This window comes from Balaenoptera ricei, chromosome 18 (genome assembly GCF_028023285.1).
Source record: "Balaenoptera ricei isolate mBalRic1 chromosome 18, mBalRic1.hap2, whole genome shotgun sequence".
NCBI lineage: Eukaryota > Metazoa > Chordata > Mammalia > Artiodactyla > Balaenopteridae > Balaenoptera > Balaenoptera ricei.
The window spans coordinates 11,928,327-11,944,968 of NC_082656.1; the positions used below are offsets into that span (position 1 = coordinate 11,928,327).

At 36.7% G+C, this 16,642-nt stretch overlaps 1 protein-coding gene across 8 annotated transcripts in view; it reads left to right on the forward strand.

Annotated features, from left to right (window-relative positions):
* NBEA (neurobeachin) overlaps positions 1-16,642 on the forward strand; it is a 612,623-nt gene that overhangs the window by 547,514 nt on the left and 48,467 nt on the right. For all 8 annotated transcript variants that reach the window (XM_059902450.1, XM_059902451.1, XM_059902453.1 and 5 more), the window contains one exon: positions 8,450-8,602. In XM_059902450.1, coding sequence (XP_059758433.1) covers positions 8,450-8,602 — 153 coding nt within the window. The remainder of the gene's footprint in view (positions 1-8,449; positions 8,603-16,642) is intronic.

Sequence of the window (16,642 nt, forward strand, 5' to 3'; positions counted from 1 at the left end):
GAGGGGACCACTCACCTCTGTGCTACAGTGACAGCTGGAGAGGCTTGGCTGGGTCAGAGAAGCAAGATGGCTTCACTCCCATGTTTTGCGCCTTGTCTGATGGAGCTGATGGAGCGGTGGGGGACTGTCCAGGCCTGTCTGTCTGTCCACACAATCTTTCCAGCAAGGCAGCCACACAGTTTTATGTGATGGTGACTTCTAAGGGAACAACCATGGAGGCTGCCAAGCCTCTTTTAAGACTTAGGCATCTCTGCAAGCCCTGAAATGTCATTTTGTCACATTCTGTGTGTTGAAATAAGCCAGCCCATATTCAGAGAGAAGGGAAATAGACTCCACCTCTTTATGGGAGGAACAGTAAAGTGGAAATGCCAGACAGCATGCAGGATGAGAGGGATTATTATGGGGATCGTTGAAAAAACTCTGTAAGTTACTAATGTTAAAAAATTGTAAGTTTCAGTTTGGTTTATACATCCAGTTCAGTCTGACTGTGCATTTGGAAAAACCAAAATCTGAAGTGCAAAAAACTTATAAAAATATATCTGATTAGCCTAGGTAACATGTAAGCTAGTCCATATATTTGATAAAAACACTTAAATTGTCTGAAATGTCTGCATAGGTGTTCATTCAAACACAAATATCCAAAGTGACAGAGCTTTTTTTTTTACTGATTATGGGATATACTTTGATACTGGGTAAACTCTGTTGATAGAGTAAATAATAGCTTCAAAAAGTATTTTGCATAAAGCTATGAAATGCATTGTTTCACGCACATTACCCCCATTTAATCCTCACATCCACACTGTGATTTAGTTGCTGTCATCATCCCAATTTTGCATATCAAGAAACTGGTTTTTTCTTAAAGTTTAAGAAACTTGCCCAAGCTGGTGAGAAGTCTGTATTTCAACTCAGAACCATTTGATTTTAATGCACAGAAAGCTGCACTTCCCCGGTAGAAGGGACAGTCACAAAACTGCCAGCCTGACAGCCTCCCCCTTCACTACGACTAACTGGTAGCCCTGCGGTAACTCTGCTTTAACTAATACTGTTTGAAAACCTTTTACCACTATTTCATGCCTGAAGTTCAGGATATGATAAATATACAGTAATGATCTGTTCATTTTTCATTCCACAAATATGCATTGAGTACCTTTTTTATATGTCAGGCACCATTCTTACCACTGAGTGGTGAGAAAGTGAGATCCCTTGTTGATGGGATTTCTGTTACAGTGGGACACGGGAGCATAAATAAATTAAAAAAGAAAAGAAGAATTCCTGTGCAGAAAATTAAAACAGAATGAAGTCATACAGAGTGGGTTGCTGTTTTAAAAGGAAAAATAGAGAATGTAAGAGCAGGGACCCTGAATCTAAAGTGTTTGGGTTTGATTTCTGACTTTACCACCTATTTGCAGTGTAGTTATTAGAAAATTACTTACCCTTAGTGTTCATGTCCATAAAGTGGGAAGAATGAGGCTACATACCTTAGGAAGCTTTTGTGAAGATTAAGAAAAAGATGTAAAGTACTTAGAACAGTGTCATGACACAGTAAGATACAAGTAAGTAATTCCTGCTGTTTTAAGATTGAATGGCCAACCGTGACATTTCAGCTATTTCCTTGTCTTGGAGCTCAGATACAGTAATTGTCATCTTCTTGTACATAACATTTGAATCTCAGAGGTGATACTCTCTTAACTCATTAAATTTTTTAGAATAAGCAAATCTTTTAAATAATATAAATGTGAATATTAATTATATATGAATGCCCTGTATTTACATACTAACTTTAAATTTAAAATGCCATTTGAAACAAGATTTTAAAGCAATAAAATTGAGGCATAAAAACTTGCACCCACTCTGCTGTTTCAGCAACTTCTCCCTAGACTTTCTGTGATTTTACTCTCTTTTCCTTCCCCTTCAGGGAAAAAAAAAAAAAAAAACAAGAAAAACACAAAACTTAAACTTCCCCAGCTCAAGACTTCAGGGTTCAGACTGCTTTAGTCACTTACAGCTCTGGTCTTTTGAAGCTTCGAGGGGCTTTGCAAATATGCTGTACTTCAGGAATTTCTTCATATTGCTTTAAAATGTGTCTTTTTTTTAATCTGCATCCTAAAAAAACAAAAAATATTGTTAGAGTGAATCTGGGAGAGTTTTTTCTTCCCGTCAAACGTCAGGCCTCCAGCGGCTTACACCAACATCTTAGCTAACACCCTAATTTATGACCACATTCTGGTCGGCCAGATGAGGACCGGAGTGGAGAAAATGTCTCACTTAGGATCATCCCGAAGGCCCTGGTAATCCTACTTTTTCATGATTGGCTGTGATTCAAGCCTTCAAAGTCCCCACCCCCCTCCCGCTGTTCTAAATAACCCTCAGAGGAGAGGTTCCTCAGCCTCGCTGGTGGTAGCAAGCTTTCAGCCCCTTCTTTCTGGAGAGCTTAAGTTAAAATGAGAAGGACTTGCTTCCTTCACTTCTTCAGTTTGGGTACAATTTTGCTGGCAACGTTAAAACCAACTTTTTCTAAATTTAAATTGAACTCTTTTACACCTTTGAACCTTCTAACAAAACTAGAATAAGCAAGATAACATTTTTTAAGCTGCAAAAGTTTCCTCTCGAAAGGTACAAATTTTAGTTCTGGGTGCATCCTTTTTCTTTTATTTAATAAAGTACTTTATTGGCTCTTTTCCTATCTTGAAGCATTCTTGCAACCATCTCCATAGTCCCCAGAAGATTTCTAGTGATATTAAAATGATTTTATCTCATATCTTCAATAGTTTAATATTTAATGAGTACCTGCTGCATACAAAGTATAGCACCAAGAGCTGTGGGGGATTTAGCAAAATATAAACCTACAAAATTAGGCTCAAAGTCTGCTTTGCCCAAACTGTTATTAATATAAAATCCTAGGCTTCTTATGCCTTTGCGAGTCTAATTTAATGACGTTCGGTGAAATAGTATTACAGTGGCAAGTAGGTTAATAATAACCACGTATTTTATATGCCCCTATACCACGGGAAAGAATGGGAAACGATATATATGAAAAACATTAGAGCACCAAGACACCTGAAGATAAACTGAAACTCTTTGGGCTGTCTAAATAAAAAATAAATCCATGTTGCTATATCCCTGTGGATGTATATCCCTCTCAGTCCTCAAGGAAGCTTACATAGGCTAGTTCTAGAGATAGAACATGGACACAAATAACTGACGAAAGACAGATGGGAAATCCCTGACTTATGTGAGCTTATTACACATAAATCCCCCTCTCCATGGAGCAACTGCATGAGCTTACATTCCTCTCCCCATTTTGGACCATTTGGGATGCTGTTGATACTCAGTGTCATATATAAAATGGGTAATATGCAAATAGCAATGTTCTTTATCTTCTCTACATCTTATACTAATTTCCCACGTTTTTCCAAGCAATGAGAGCAAGATCAAAAGAAAATTTTGTGGTTATTGTCTCGGTCAGCTCAGGCTACTGTGTGTTACCATAAACTAGGTAGCTTATACACAACAGAAATGGGTTCCTCACAGTTCTGGAGGCTGGAAGTCCGAGATCAAGGTGCCCACATAGGTTCTGTGTCTTGTGAGAGCCTCTGCCTCCCGGCTCACAGAAGGACAGGTTCTTGTGTGTCCTCACATGGCAAAGAGAGGAAGCAAGCTCTCTCAGGACTCTCACCAGGACACTAATCCCATTCGCTAGGGCTCCACCCTCATGACCTCATCTAATCCTAATTACCTTCCAAACACCCTACCTCCTAATATCATCACATTAGAGGATAGGGTTTCAACATTTGAATTTTGGAGGAATAGAATATTCAGTCTGTAACAGTTACACATTTCTGATTGAGTACAAATAAATGAGCATAGCAATCATACTTTACTTCTACCTTCTAATCAGTGACCACACACCTTTACCAAATTGGCCCCTCAGTGCAACATGGTATATACACTGTCATGCTTACCCAGCCCAGAAGTCAAACTCATGATAGTCATTGCTGATAGATGTTGCTGAAGCACCCTTTAGCCCCTGGTTTATCCACCACCTAAGCTGTATCATTATCTGCAAATAAGAATGTTTGTTTACCTATTAGTTTTTCTTTTAGCCCGATCTTAATTGCCCCCTCACATTCAAGTCACTGAAAATTTACATTAACATATTAATTTCACTGTAGTTCTCCTTTCCACAGTTCCTTGTGCCCTTGATGTCTTGTACGTAGTTTATTATTAATATATATTTGCCTCTCCGTATGAGCCATCTAATTCCCTCTCCTTTTTGCATCCCCAAGTCCACATCTTTGTTTACTCATCCTCACGTGTGTTGCAGATGGCCCTCCCTGGTACAGTCCCACAATATGTCCCCTTACTTAACACGGCCGCAGTTTCCCTTCCCTCTTCCCTCCCATTCTCCTTGCTGCTGCTGGTTCCCCTTCTCCCCCTCCCCACCCACACATATACCTAGTCTCTCCCCTCTCCAGTTCATTCTTTACTTTGACAGCCAGTGTCTTGCTTTAAAATAAATGTAATCATGTCAATAGCTCTATTTTTTTTTTAATTATTGCCAATAAGACAAAATCCAAAGAGCTTAAAACTTGGCATAAAACTTCCTTCGTCATCTGACTCCATATACCTCCCACCATCTCATTCCGCCCCATCTTGGATCTATCCCCCAATATATCCTACACTCCACCCATACTCGGTTTGTACCGCTCCTTGATAATACTCTCTGCCAGTCCCTCTGCCCCTTTCCCCACCTTTATCTTAGCCATGGTTGAACTCAATGTCTGATCTCCAGTGAAATCTTTTCTGACTTGCCCAGAGTTCCCTGCTCTGTCCTCTCTGCTCCCTTGTGCTTTGTTTATACTTTCACAGCTATTATTGTTATGTATTATAACCATCTGTTTATACATTTGCCCCATAGACCAGACTATGAATTACTCAAAGGTAAGGCCACGTTTGTTCATTATTTGTTTTCTTAGTACCCATCACAATGCCTGGTACTCAAACCCTGAATAAATAAATATCAGGGAATTATATAATGGGTTTTAGAGAGATTTCTATTTAGGGCTTCCCTGGTGGCGCAGTGGTTCAGAATCTGCCTGCTAATGCAGGGGACACGGGTTCGAGCCCTGGTCTGGGAGGATCCCACATGCTGCGGAGCAGCTGGGCCCGTGAGCCACAACTACTGAGCCTGCGCGTCTGGAGCCTGCGCGTCTGGAGCCTGTGCTCCGCAACAGGAGAGGCCGCGATAGTGAGAGGCCCGCGCACCGCGATGGGGAGTGGCCCCCGCTTGCCACAACTAAAGAGAGCCCTCGCACAGAAACGAAGACCCAACACAGCCAAAATAAATAAATAAACCTTATAAATAAATCTGTCCAATCTTAGCCAGCTTTGACCACACAAAGTAAGATTCCTTAAAAAAAAAAAAAAGATTTTTATTTAAATGGTTTAAATAGAAGAAAAATTATGATTCTTAAAAAGCTAAGCTCTGCTTATCCAGAAAATTCATTTACACAAATCTGTTCAAACTCCCATAATGCTGGAGAAAATAAACATGATTATATTTTTCTATGGTTCACATTTGTTATCATAAGAATGGATAATGATCAAATTCTCACAGAGGATTGCTAAGATAAACACTTATGCTATAGCAGATAAATGTTGGTTTTAGCAGGAGAACCCATAAAGAGAACACTTTTTTAAAAATTAATTTTTATTGGAGTATAGTTGCTTTACAATGTTGTGTTAGTTTCTACTGTACAGCAAAATGAATCAGCTGTACATATACATACATCCCCTCTTTTTTGGATTTCCTTCCCATTTAGGTCACCACAGTGCATTAAGTAGAGTTCCCCATTTGTTTTCTATTTTATACATAATATCAATAGTGTATATATGTCAATCCCAATCTCCCAATTCCTCCCACCCCCCGCCCTTTCCCCCTGGGTATCCATATGTTGGTTCTCTACATCTTTGTCTCTATTTCTGCTTTGCAAATAAGATCATCTATACCATTTTTCTAGATTCCACATATATGTGTTAATATACGATATTTGTTTTTCTCTTTCTGACTTACTTCATTCTGTATGACACTCTCTAGGTCCATCCACGTCTCTACCAATTACCCAGTTTCACTCCTTTTTATGGCTGAGTAATACTCCATTGTACATATGTGCCACATCTTCTTTATCCATTCATCTGTTGATGGACATTTACGTTGCTTCCATGTCCTGGCTATTGTAAATAGTGCTGCAGTGAACATTGGGGTGCATGTGTCTTGTTGAATTACAGTTTTCCAGTAGTGGGATTGCTGGGTCATATGGTAGTTCTATTTTTAGTTTTTTAAGGACCCTCCATACTGTTCTCCATAGTGGCTGTATCAATTTACATTCCCACCAACAGTTCAAGAGGGTTCCCTTTTCTCCACCCTCTCCAGCATTTACTGTTTGTAGATTTTTTGATGATAGCCATTCTGACCTGTGTGAGGTGATACCTCATTGTAGTTTTGATTTGCATTTCTCTAATGATTAGTGATGTTGAGCATCTTTTCATGTGTTTGTTGGCCATCTGTATGTCTTCTTTGGAAAAATGTCTGTTTAGGTCTTCTGCCCATTTTTGGATTGGGTTGTTTGTTTTTTTGATATTGAGCCGCATGAGCTGTTTGTATATTTTGGAGATTAATCCTTTGTTAGTTGCTTCATATGCAAATATTTTCTCCCATTCTAAGGGTTGTCTTTTCATCTTGTTTATGGTTCCCTTTGCTGTGCAAAAGTTTTTAAGTTTAATTAGGTCCCATTTGTGTTTTGGGGTTTTTTCATTAGGAGGTGGGTCAAAAAAGATCTTGCTGCAATTTATGTCAAAGAGTGTTCTACCTATGCTTTCCTCTAAGAGTTTTATAGTGTCTGGCCTTATATTTAGGTCTTTAATCCATTTTGAGTTTATTTTTGTATATGGTGTTAGGGAGTGTTCTAATTTCATTCTTTTACATGTAGCTGTCCAGTTTTCCCAGCACCACTTATTGAAGAGGCTGTCTTTTCTCCATTATATATTCTTGCCTCCTTTTCATAGATTAGTTGACCATAGGTGCGTGGGTTTATCTCTGGGCTTTCTCTCCTGTCCATTGATCTATATTTCTGTTTTTGTGCCAGTACCATAATGTCTTGATTACTGTAGCTTTGTAGTATATTCTGAAGTCAGGGAGCCTGATTCCTCCAGCTCTGTTTTTCTTTCTCCAGATTGCTTTGGCTATTCATGGTCTTTTGTGTTTCCATACAAATTGTAAAATTTTTTGTTCTAGTTCTGTGAAAAATGCCATTGGTAATTTGATAAAGGGAACACTTTTGTGTGTGCTTTTCTTGGGCTGAAGAATCCAGTTTATTTGAAGACCTCAGTGTCTGGTGTTTTGTTTTTTTTTTTTTTGGTGGGGGTGGTTGTTTATTTTTTAGCTTTTCTATTTATCACTATGTATCCCAAAGTGAGATTCAAATTTCGGGTACTATGCCATCCATGTCAGACATGTTACACAAGTAAATGTTCTTATGCTTTTCACAAATAAAGTTAATTTAACTCTCATCTTGATATTTGAAAAGATCAGTATTTTTTCATAGTATTGATGGTAAACATAAAACTACCGTGTTTTTTGTTTTCATTTCCTCAAGTTGTTTTGTTTTGTTTTTTTTTAAAAAAGGACAACAAATTAAAATTTTTAAGGTCAGTTCATTCCTGTATCATATTTATTCTAAAGTTACATAAACCAATATTAGACGTGCATCAAACACAAGTTTGCCTTGAACCCAGTTGTTAATGCCATACTTACATACAAGTAACACAAGTTATCTTTGCACTGAAGTTAAGAACTTAGTATTCAAGTGGCATGCATTAAATATTTAAACTTATTATATTTCATATCATCTCTTATTGTATTTAGTGGTAGGTATAAAAACAATTTATCTTGCCAAATTATAAAATAAAACAATGAGTCTCTTCATAAAAATCATGTATTGTAATTGCCAGTGGAGTCAAAAAGAAAAGAAAAGTAGAAGACATTACATGATTTTTAACCAACAACTTTTTTTGAATTTGGATATTTTATTAATAGCATTTGGAAAAGTTTGTTGAACAGCATAGACTTGTAGCTATAGCTTTGTATATTTGTTCACTGATATTATTGGGAATATTGTTGATTCTGTAACCCATTTCTCTTGACTAATTTGTGGCAAGATAAGATTGAAAATCTTATAAACATAAATTATCAAGCATATTGTTCAAGAAAAATGTTTGCCCTCTTTTCCTAGACTCCTATCTAAAGAAAATTAAATAAAGAATGGAACTAAGTAATAAAATATTGAATTTAAGTAAAGAAATTAATTCTGTTTATAGTTGTTATAAATTAATACTTTCGTTCAACTGATTTTTAAAATGGTTTAATATGCTACATTTTTATTCCTGGCAGGAACTAATTCCAGAGTTCTATTACCTACCGGAGATGTTTGTCAACAGTAATGGTTATAATCTTGGAGTCAGAGAAGATGAAGTGGTGGTAAATGATGTTGATCTTCCCCCTTGGGCAAAAAAACCTGAAGACTTTGTACGGATCAACAGGATGGTAAGAGCGATTTTGTTTTTGCTTGAGCAGTCACAAGGAAGTAAAAAATATTCTGTAGTTTAGTTTTCAGCTACTAACAAATTGTCTTTTAACATCTATAAATACAAGGCTCAGTTTTTGAGAAAAAAAAAAAGAAAGCATTTTACTGTTGTCTTTTGACAGCAGTTCTTTATTGTAGAGTGGATTTTCCTTTCATGAGGACTAATAAAGGAATGGTAATTCAGTTATATTTGCTCCCTTAGGAGAAGACAATCAGATGAGCATCTGTTGACTAATGTATTCTAAAATGGTCGAAATTAATGCCCATTCCTTATTTTTGTCTATTGGCTAAATCTGCACTCTTTTTTCACTCATAAAATACTCAAAACAAAATAATATACATCTAGAACATATTTGTATGTAGGAAATTATAAGCTGTGAAACATACCTTAAAATGTAATATACTTGACTAAGAGAACACCCATCTTGTAAACATTCTTAGATAGAAAATGTCATTACTTCTTAAATCTGTATGACAGATGTCTGGGTGTTCAAATAGAAAATGTGTAAATAGAATGTTTGCATGTGGTTATTTTATAGATCTTAATATATTTTATCCATATTTAAGGAGATTTTAATCTCAATGGGGTTATGGTATATGGAAATGAACCACTTTACCAAACAACGTCTCTAGTGTACTATTGTTCTTGGCCAATTGAGGAATTATATCAATAAAGCCTATGACCCCAAATATGTTTTTAACCCTGTTTCACTCCCAGTTTTTCCAGCTGTCCCATAAATATGTTTTATTTCATTTTGACAGCTTATTTATTTGAATTAGAATCCAAATAAGGTCCACATATTGCAGTGGACCTCACATATCCCTCAGTCTCTTCTTTAGTAAGAGCTGTATAATTCACATATATCACACAGATACAATTCACATACCATACAAGTCAACCATTTAAAGTAAAGAAAAAAAATCAGTGGGTTTTAGTCTATTCACAGAGTTGTGCAACCATCACCACAGTCAATTATGAACAGTTTCATTACCTCATTAAGAAACCCAATACCCTTTAGCATCTCCCCCCGCCCATTTTCCCCATTCCCCCAACCAGCCCTAGGCAACCACTAATCTACTTCTGTCTCTAAAGATTTGCCTATCCTGTTTATTTCGCATAAACAGGATCATACAATATGTGGTTCCTTCTTCTACCCCTCATTTTATGTCTCTTTTTGTCACTGTCAGTCACATGCTCCCTTCAATTTTAGAGCTATATTTCTGTCTCCAAGAAATATTTTACTTTTAATACACTTTATTTTAGAAAGCTAGGTACTGAGACAGTAGACCTATGTTTAAAGTTACTGTATAGATAATCTATAATCTAGTCTCCCTCTGAGGTAATATCATGTAGTACATAAATTTTATATAGGATTTCTCTCACTTCTCAATCTGGAAATTGGCACTTTCAGGTATATGGCATAATCTCACACCATCTTCTTGAACAATAGATTATCTCTTCAATTTATCTTTTTAATGTGAAGGATTTATACTTTAGTGATGCATACTTCTACAGTCTATACTTATTTTTAGAACTGGTTGTTTATTATTATCACAATACCCTTACATACTTGAATACTGGCTATGATATCAGTGTAAGGATACCAGATCCACAAACTCAACCCTGGAACCCACTACATACTGACTTGTGTCTGAGATGTGTCTCTCAGTCACATCATTTCACTGTATATTTCTAGAGCCAAGAACTGTGCCTGCAAGAGTAGTTAGTCACCAGATATTTGCTGTTATGAATGATTGAATGAATCACATGGGGTAATAATGTTAATGATTTTAGCATGTTGTCTAGTTAGGTCCAAACTAGTGAAACGAAATGAATCCTTCACTCAGGCAGGCAAAGTAGCAAAAATTGTTGGACCAGATTTTCTCTTGCTCTGATTAAACACAGGTTTTTATGTGGCTGCTAACAATTAATAAATGCCAGGTGGTTATATTGGAAAGAATACTTGGGGTTTAAAAGTTTCCTGGCTCTTGAATCTGAGTTCATTGCCCTGAGTAAATTATGGAGCATCTCTGGTTCTCATATTTCTCATCTGTAAAGTGAGACTACCTTATGAGTGTTTTAAAAAAATCATTATTTGTGATAAAATTCACTTGTACAATTTAATGATCTTTAGCAAATTTACAGAGTTGTGTGACCATCACCAAAATCTAATTTTAGAACATTTCTTTTGCCCCAGAATTATCCTGTGCCCACCTCCAGCCCCAGACAATCATTAGTCTACCTTCTCTCTCCATAGGTTTGCCTCTTCAGGACATTTTTCTTAAATAGACCCATACAATATGTGTTCTTTTGTGTTTGACGTCTTTCACTTAGCATAGTTTTTGAGATTTATCCATGTTGTAGCGTATATCAGTTTGTGTGTGTTCCTCTTTTTGCATAATGATAGTCCACTGTATGGATATACCACATTTTGTTTATCCATTCATCAGTTGATAAACTTTTGAGTTGTTTCCACTTTTTGGCTGTTATGAATAATTCTACTATGAATGTTCACATAGAAGTCTCTATATGGACATGTGTTTTCCTTGCTTTGGGGTATATACCTAGTGGTAGAATTTCTGAGTCATGTAGTAAATTTATATTTAGCTTTTTAAGAAATTAACTCTTTTGCAAAGTGACTGTGTATCTTACATTCCCAATAGCAATGTATGACTGTTCCAGTTCCTCCACATCTTCACCAACACTTGTTACTGTCTGTTTTTTTTTTTTTTATTATAGCCATTATTGTGGATGTGAAGTAATATCTCATTACAGTTTTAATTTGCATTTCCCTGGTGACTGATGATGTTGAGAATCTCTTCATGTGTTTATTGGATGCTAAAACATTTTTAGATATATTTTAATAAACATCAGGTAATGATTCATTATAGATACAACTTCTGTGTTCCTCATTAATGAAAAAGTTTAAACACCCCCAGAATTAGTAATTTTATTAATGATATGCCTGATTGAAAAAGAAAAAGCAGTTGTGTTTCTAAACACAAATCCCCAGGGCAGCATCATGCACAGAATTTTTTTAATGTAGGGAAAGATGATTATTATGGATGAGAAATTATCAGATAGTTATTACTGATATAAACTGAACAAGCAGGACTGTACAGTCTTGACTAAACCTGCAGAAAAATCACAGTGCTTCATTCATGTAGTATGTTGGGTACTAATGCAGTCCAGCTAAATAAACTTACCAAATAAATGAAGTTTCTAGATGTTTATAGCTAAGTGAGAACTTTTTTGAACCCTGTTGTGGTTGTTGTTCTAAAAGGTATTACTATTTGGTTTTCTACCCTCTTATACAAAGGATGAAACTGCTCTTTATTATCATAAGTACCCATTATTCTGTGAAGTGATATAATTCCATATCTATTCTTTTTCTATTTCCTTCTTTAGATTGTTAGCTATCATCACACTTTCCTTTAATGGCCGTAGTGATTCGAATTTTTCTTATAATCTCTAGTCTACAAAATCAGACAATCAAACTTATCAAGGCCTTATGATAAACAAGAGTCAGTCGAGTGCTAACAGAGGCCCTAGGGGAAGTGTAAACTTTATAGCTTTGGAGGAGAGTGACTGTCTTCTACCTCAGGTTTCACTGGCCATTGTTTGATCAATTCCAGATGTGGGAGTTGGTACTCAAACGTGAAGTGACAAAACCCTCCCTTAGTAAGTGGAATGTTACTCTAGACAGCACCCCGTTTATACCTCTTTTTACATATAAAGAGCTACATGATGGGGCTAGGACATTCTCCTTTCTTCCAGGGTGTAGTTGCTTACAATTTTTTTCTCTGCTTTCCTCATTCCAACACTTACAGCTGACAACTGCTGCACAGGAGGTTGGATACCCTAATATTAGTCACCATACCCCGTATCCCAGTGGTGGTCCTGAGTCATCCCAATATGACGGCTGACCAAGATAAAATAATGGCAGTAGTGCTTATAACCTGAGCCATCTATTGATTGTTTATTATTTGTCAAATACTGTGCTAGAGCTTCAGGTGCAATATTCTTTTAATCCTCAAAAAGTCTTCTGAAATGAGAATTATACTGAAACTCAGTGAGGTAAATTACTTTGTCAAAGATCACCTGCTTATCAGAGTGGCAGTGTTCCTACCCACGGTCTCCAGGCTCGAGTGAGTAGTGACTTGAGGAGCTGTGGAGAGGGAGAGGGAAAGAAGGAGGGAAGGAAACATGTCTTCTAACTAGAAGCCAGTACCTTGGGGCCAGCAGAAGAAAAGACAGAGATAAGAGGGAATTGACCCCAAACCAGCAGCGTGTTCCAGCCTCAACAGCTAAGCAGACCTGACTTTCTGTGACCCTGTTTCTAACTCTTTATCCCCAAAGTCCTCACCCCATAAGACTTCCTTTCCCAGCCAGTAAAAGCTCGGTTTAGAGCTGAGGAAGTCCCAAGTCCCACCACCCAGCAGGTGTTGGAAGAAGGCTATCTTCCAACTCTACAAAATGGAGGAAATGGCATTATTTTACATTAGTTTACATGTTAAACTTTATAGTCACACACAGGATTTGAGACCCGGAACAGACCTTTATTTGAATAAGCAGACTGAGACGCAGAAAGGCAAAGTGACTGACCCCAGGTTTGGACCCAAGTGCCTTTTCTTACTTAACGTGCCTGGCATCACACGTTGGCACTCTGAATGTCATGTCCCCTATGCCCATTTACAGACTTTAAAAGTTCACCTATATTTTAAACAAAATATGGCTTTATAGATCGACTTGAGAACCAATCCAGATTAGACTAATACTGTTTCTACTGCAATATATGTTCCAAACACCAAATTATAAAGCACTTTGAAATACAACCTGTGTGTTGTTTGCAAACTATCTGTATCTAAGCATGGATGACCTCCAAACACCTAATTTGACTCAGACTTATGATTCAGATGTAATCAGTGACACTCTGGCTTATCTTATTATTCATGCGATCACCACATAAGAGTTCTTAGAAATCCCTTTTCCTTAGACATACCTGATTCTCACAAAATGGTCTCATATCATTTGGGTTTTAAGAAAATTAGCAGATTATTCATTGAAAGATACAGCCTGAGAAAGGATAATAACACTGTAAAAACAATTTAAACTCTAAAATAGATTTTTCCCTCTTATTATAAGAGAGAATAAAATACACAAAGGCAAATTTTTAGTAATAAATTATTTTTTATATATTTATAGTTGCTCAGAGTACTTCTATTGCACATAAATATAATATAATAAATAATTTACTCCTGGTCCTAACATTACCAGTTCAAGAGCTGACTTCTGTTTACGCACCTCTTATCTCTCATATTTTGTCTTTCTAAGAGCTGAAGCACTGCTGAGCAAACTTTAAGTCAGAATACAGTGCTTCTTCAGAATAAATCTCACTGTTTAGTATCACTGTAAACACACATTCATCGACCTTTGTGTTCAGTGTACTAGGAACTACAAGGATTGCATATGATATGGTGAAGTAACTGTTCCTCAAAGATTTGCTTTCATCTGTTCAAAAGAATAAGTTTTCATAACTAAAGTATGAGAGATAAATACTTGTGCGTTTCTGAAAATGTCATAAAACATTTTCAGAAATGAATGGTACATTTTTATTGTATGTAATAAGTTAGTTCCAACTTGGCTTCATGAAGAAATGAAAGAAGCAAAGCACTTTTTTTCTCTATTCAAAACCAAATTCTTGGTATCTTATAGGCATTATGAATTTGGTAAGACTTGTGAACTAAACCTTTACTCCATGGAATGAAAGGTTTTACACAAAATTCTGCTTATTTGGGAAAACCAAACTGCCCCAGTCTTGGTTCCCTGGGACACCAGGAGGCAATGACAGGTTAAACTGATCCTATGTTGCAAGTGCCTAGCCAACACGTAATAGGTGGCTTGAGAAGTGGTTATTCTTTGTCTTCTTTCCCTGGGTTTTCGTTGAGGGGACTCTACAGAATAGAAAGGGAAAGCTACCATGTGTATCAAAAGATTCTATGTCTATAGCTGCCATTCTTGGTGCATCAGAATTGAGCTAAAGGGCAGACCCAAACTGCTGCCTCTGGGAAGAGTGTTAAAGCATCCGAGCTATCGAAAGACACGCTACAAAATGTAGCCGTGTGTGTCTACAGCTGCTCTCCTGTCTCAGTGTCTCCTGTTCTGCTTTTCTTTAACTTGAAGGTTTCCTTCACAGCACCCTATGTATGGTTTCCTTTGCTCCAACCTCTGGTCCATTTTCCCATCATACTGATGGGAAATGATCATACTGATATTATGAAAAAATAAGGTCAGCCATCTGTGTTAAAACTGGAAAATGTAATCAATTATCTACCTCTCTTCTTTTTTTGCTGAAGAAATATTTACTTGTTGAATTTCTATAATTACCTGGGTGATAATATAAAATATAGAAGTCTTTAAATTTTCATAAGTTTTCCATAAATTCCATGAATACAACATCCACCTTTTATTATTATTTTGTAACATTGAAAGTTTCTAACTTTATACTGGCTGGGTAGCTCATACAGGATTTAATGCTTATGAAATGGAATGGGTTTAGAGAAAATGTGCTCTAGTATATTTATAATTTGGACTGGGATTATCTTCAGTTATTTGATGGAGTTCTTTGTAATGAGCCTAAAGTATAAAATGAAAATGTCATATAGCCCAAAGAAATGACATTCACAGTGGTAAAAAAGCCTTTGGTTCTTGGGTGGATTAGTATTCTGTATCCGTACAAAGGAGCCTTCCCTCCTTCTTCTCTCAAGCTGTCATTAAGAAATTCAAGGCAAAGAAGACAAAAATAATGTTATAAAAAGGGATGATATCATTGATTATAAATGATCAGCTTCATTATCCCATGCCAGCAATTAAAAAGGCATTTGATGCATTTGTAGACGCCTTTACGTGCTGACAACCTCATTAACTTTTCTTATTTTTTTAAAATGAAACAATACTTTGAATTTTTAATGATGTACTTGTTTTAGTCCATTGTTTTTTTATTTATAGACAACAATATATATAATTGGTTAGAGTTGTTTGTATTTTGTAAATATGGTGACAAGGTTTGTGTTTCACTGAAGAACTGTGAAATTCAAAATTTGGTTTCATTAGCAAACCTGGAAAAGTGATAGAGACACTTTTAGTAGACATTTCAATAAATTCTCAGTGCACTGAGTTCATACATCAAGAACTGGTTTAATTTATCCACACGAAGCTAGGCTGATTGCGACTGACTCAGTCATGAAACATTAATAAAGCACTGTGTTCAGTTCTAACATGATTATAATCTGACCTCCTCACAAAGGGCAGAAATAGAAAGTATGTCTGATAGCATTACCTTAATGCTGGGTTCATCAATCATAATCTGCCCTTTTTAAAAATTTGTTTTAGAAAAAGGCCAGTCTCGGATGTGCACTACTAATCTCTGCAGCCCTCCGCCCGGCATGTTCCTGGTGCCGTGGGACCAGGCGCAGACCGTTCTGTCTGCAGGGTGGGGCGCAGCGCGCTGAGGCAGAGAGCACTGTGGGGTGTGGTTTTGCTTTGACTGTATTACATCCTTTATTAGATTCTCACTTTTTAAGGAAAAAGTATCTTTTGTGATAGGTAAAAATGTGCATTTAGGATATATTATACTGCAAAAAATACCTTGCTCAAATACGAAGTTTAAGCAAATAGCATAACATAGGAATTGTTGGAAGTCTTTGGCAGCATCTTAAAATATTGAGATGGAAAAAGTATATATATTGCAATAGATATCTTGTATGTGAGTGCCTGCCCTGCCACCTGTTAGCCGGGGCACTCTGGGCGGGTAAGGCATCCTTATCTCTTGGAACTTCACAGTCTTCCTTATCTCTGAAACTGGGGATTTGCTCATTACATAAACCTTTATTGAGAGCCAGTTCTGAGTAAGGTATTACGGAAAACACAAAGAAGAGTTGGCCGTGAATCCGACTCTAAATTAGGCTAGAGTAAAGCAGAGAAATCCCTTCATTTACCC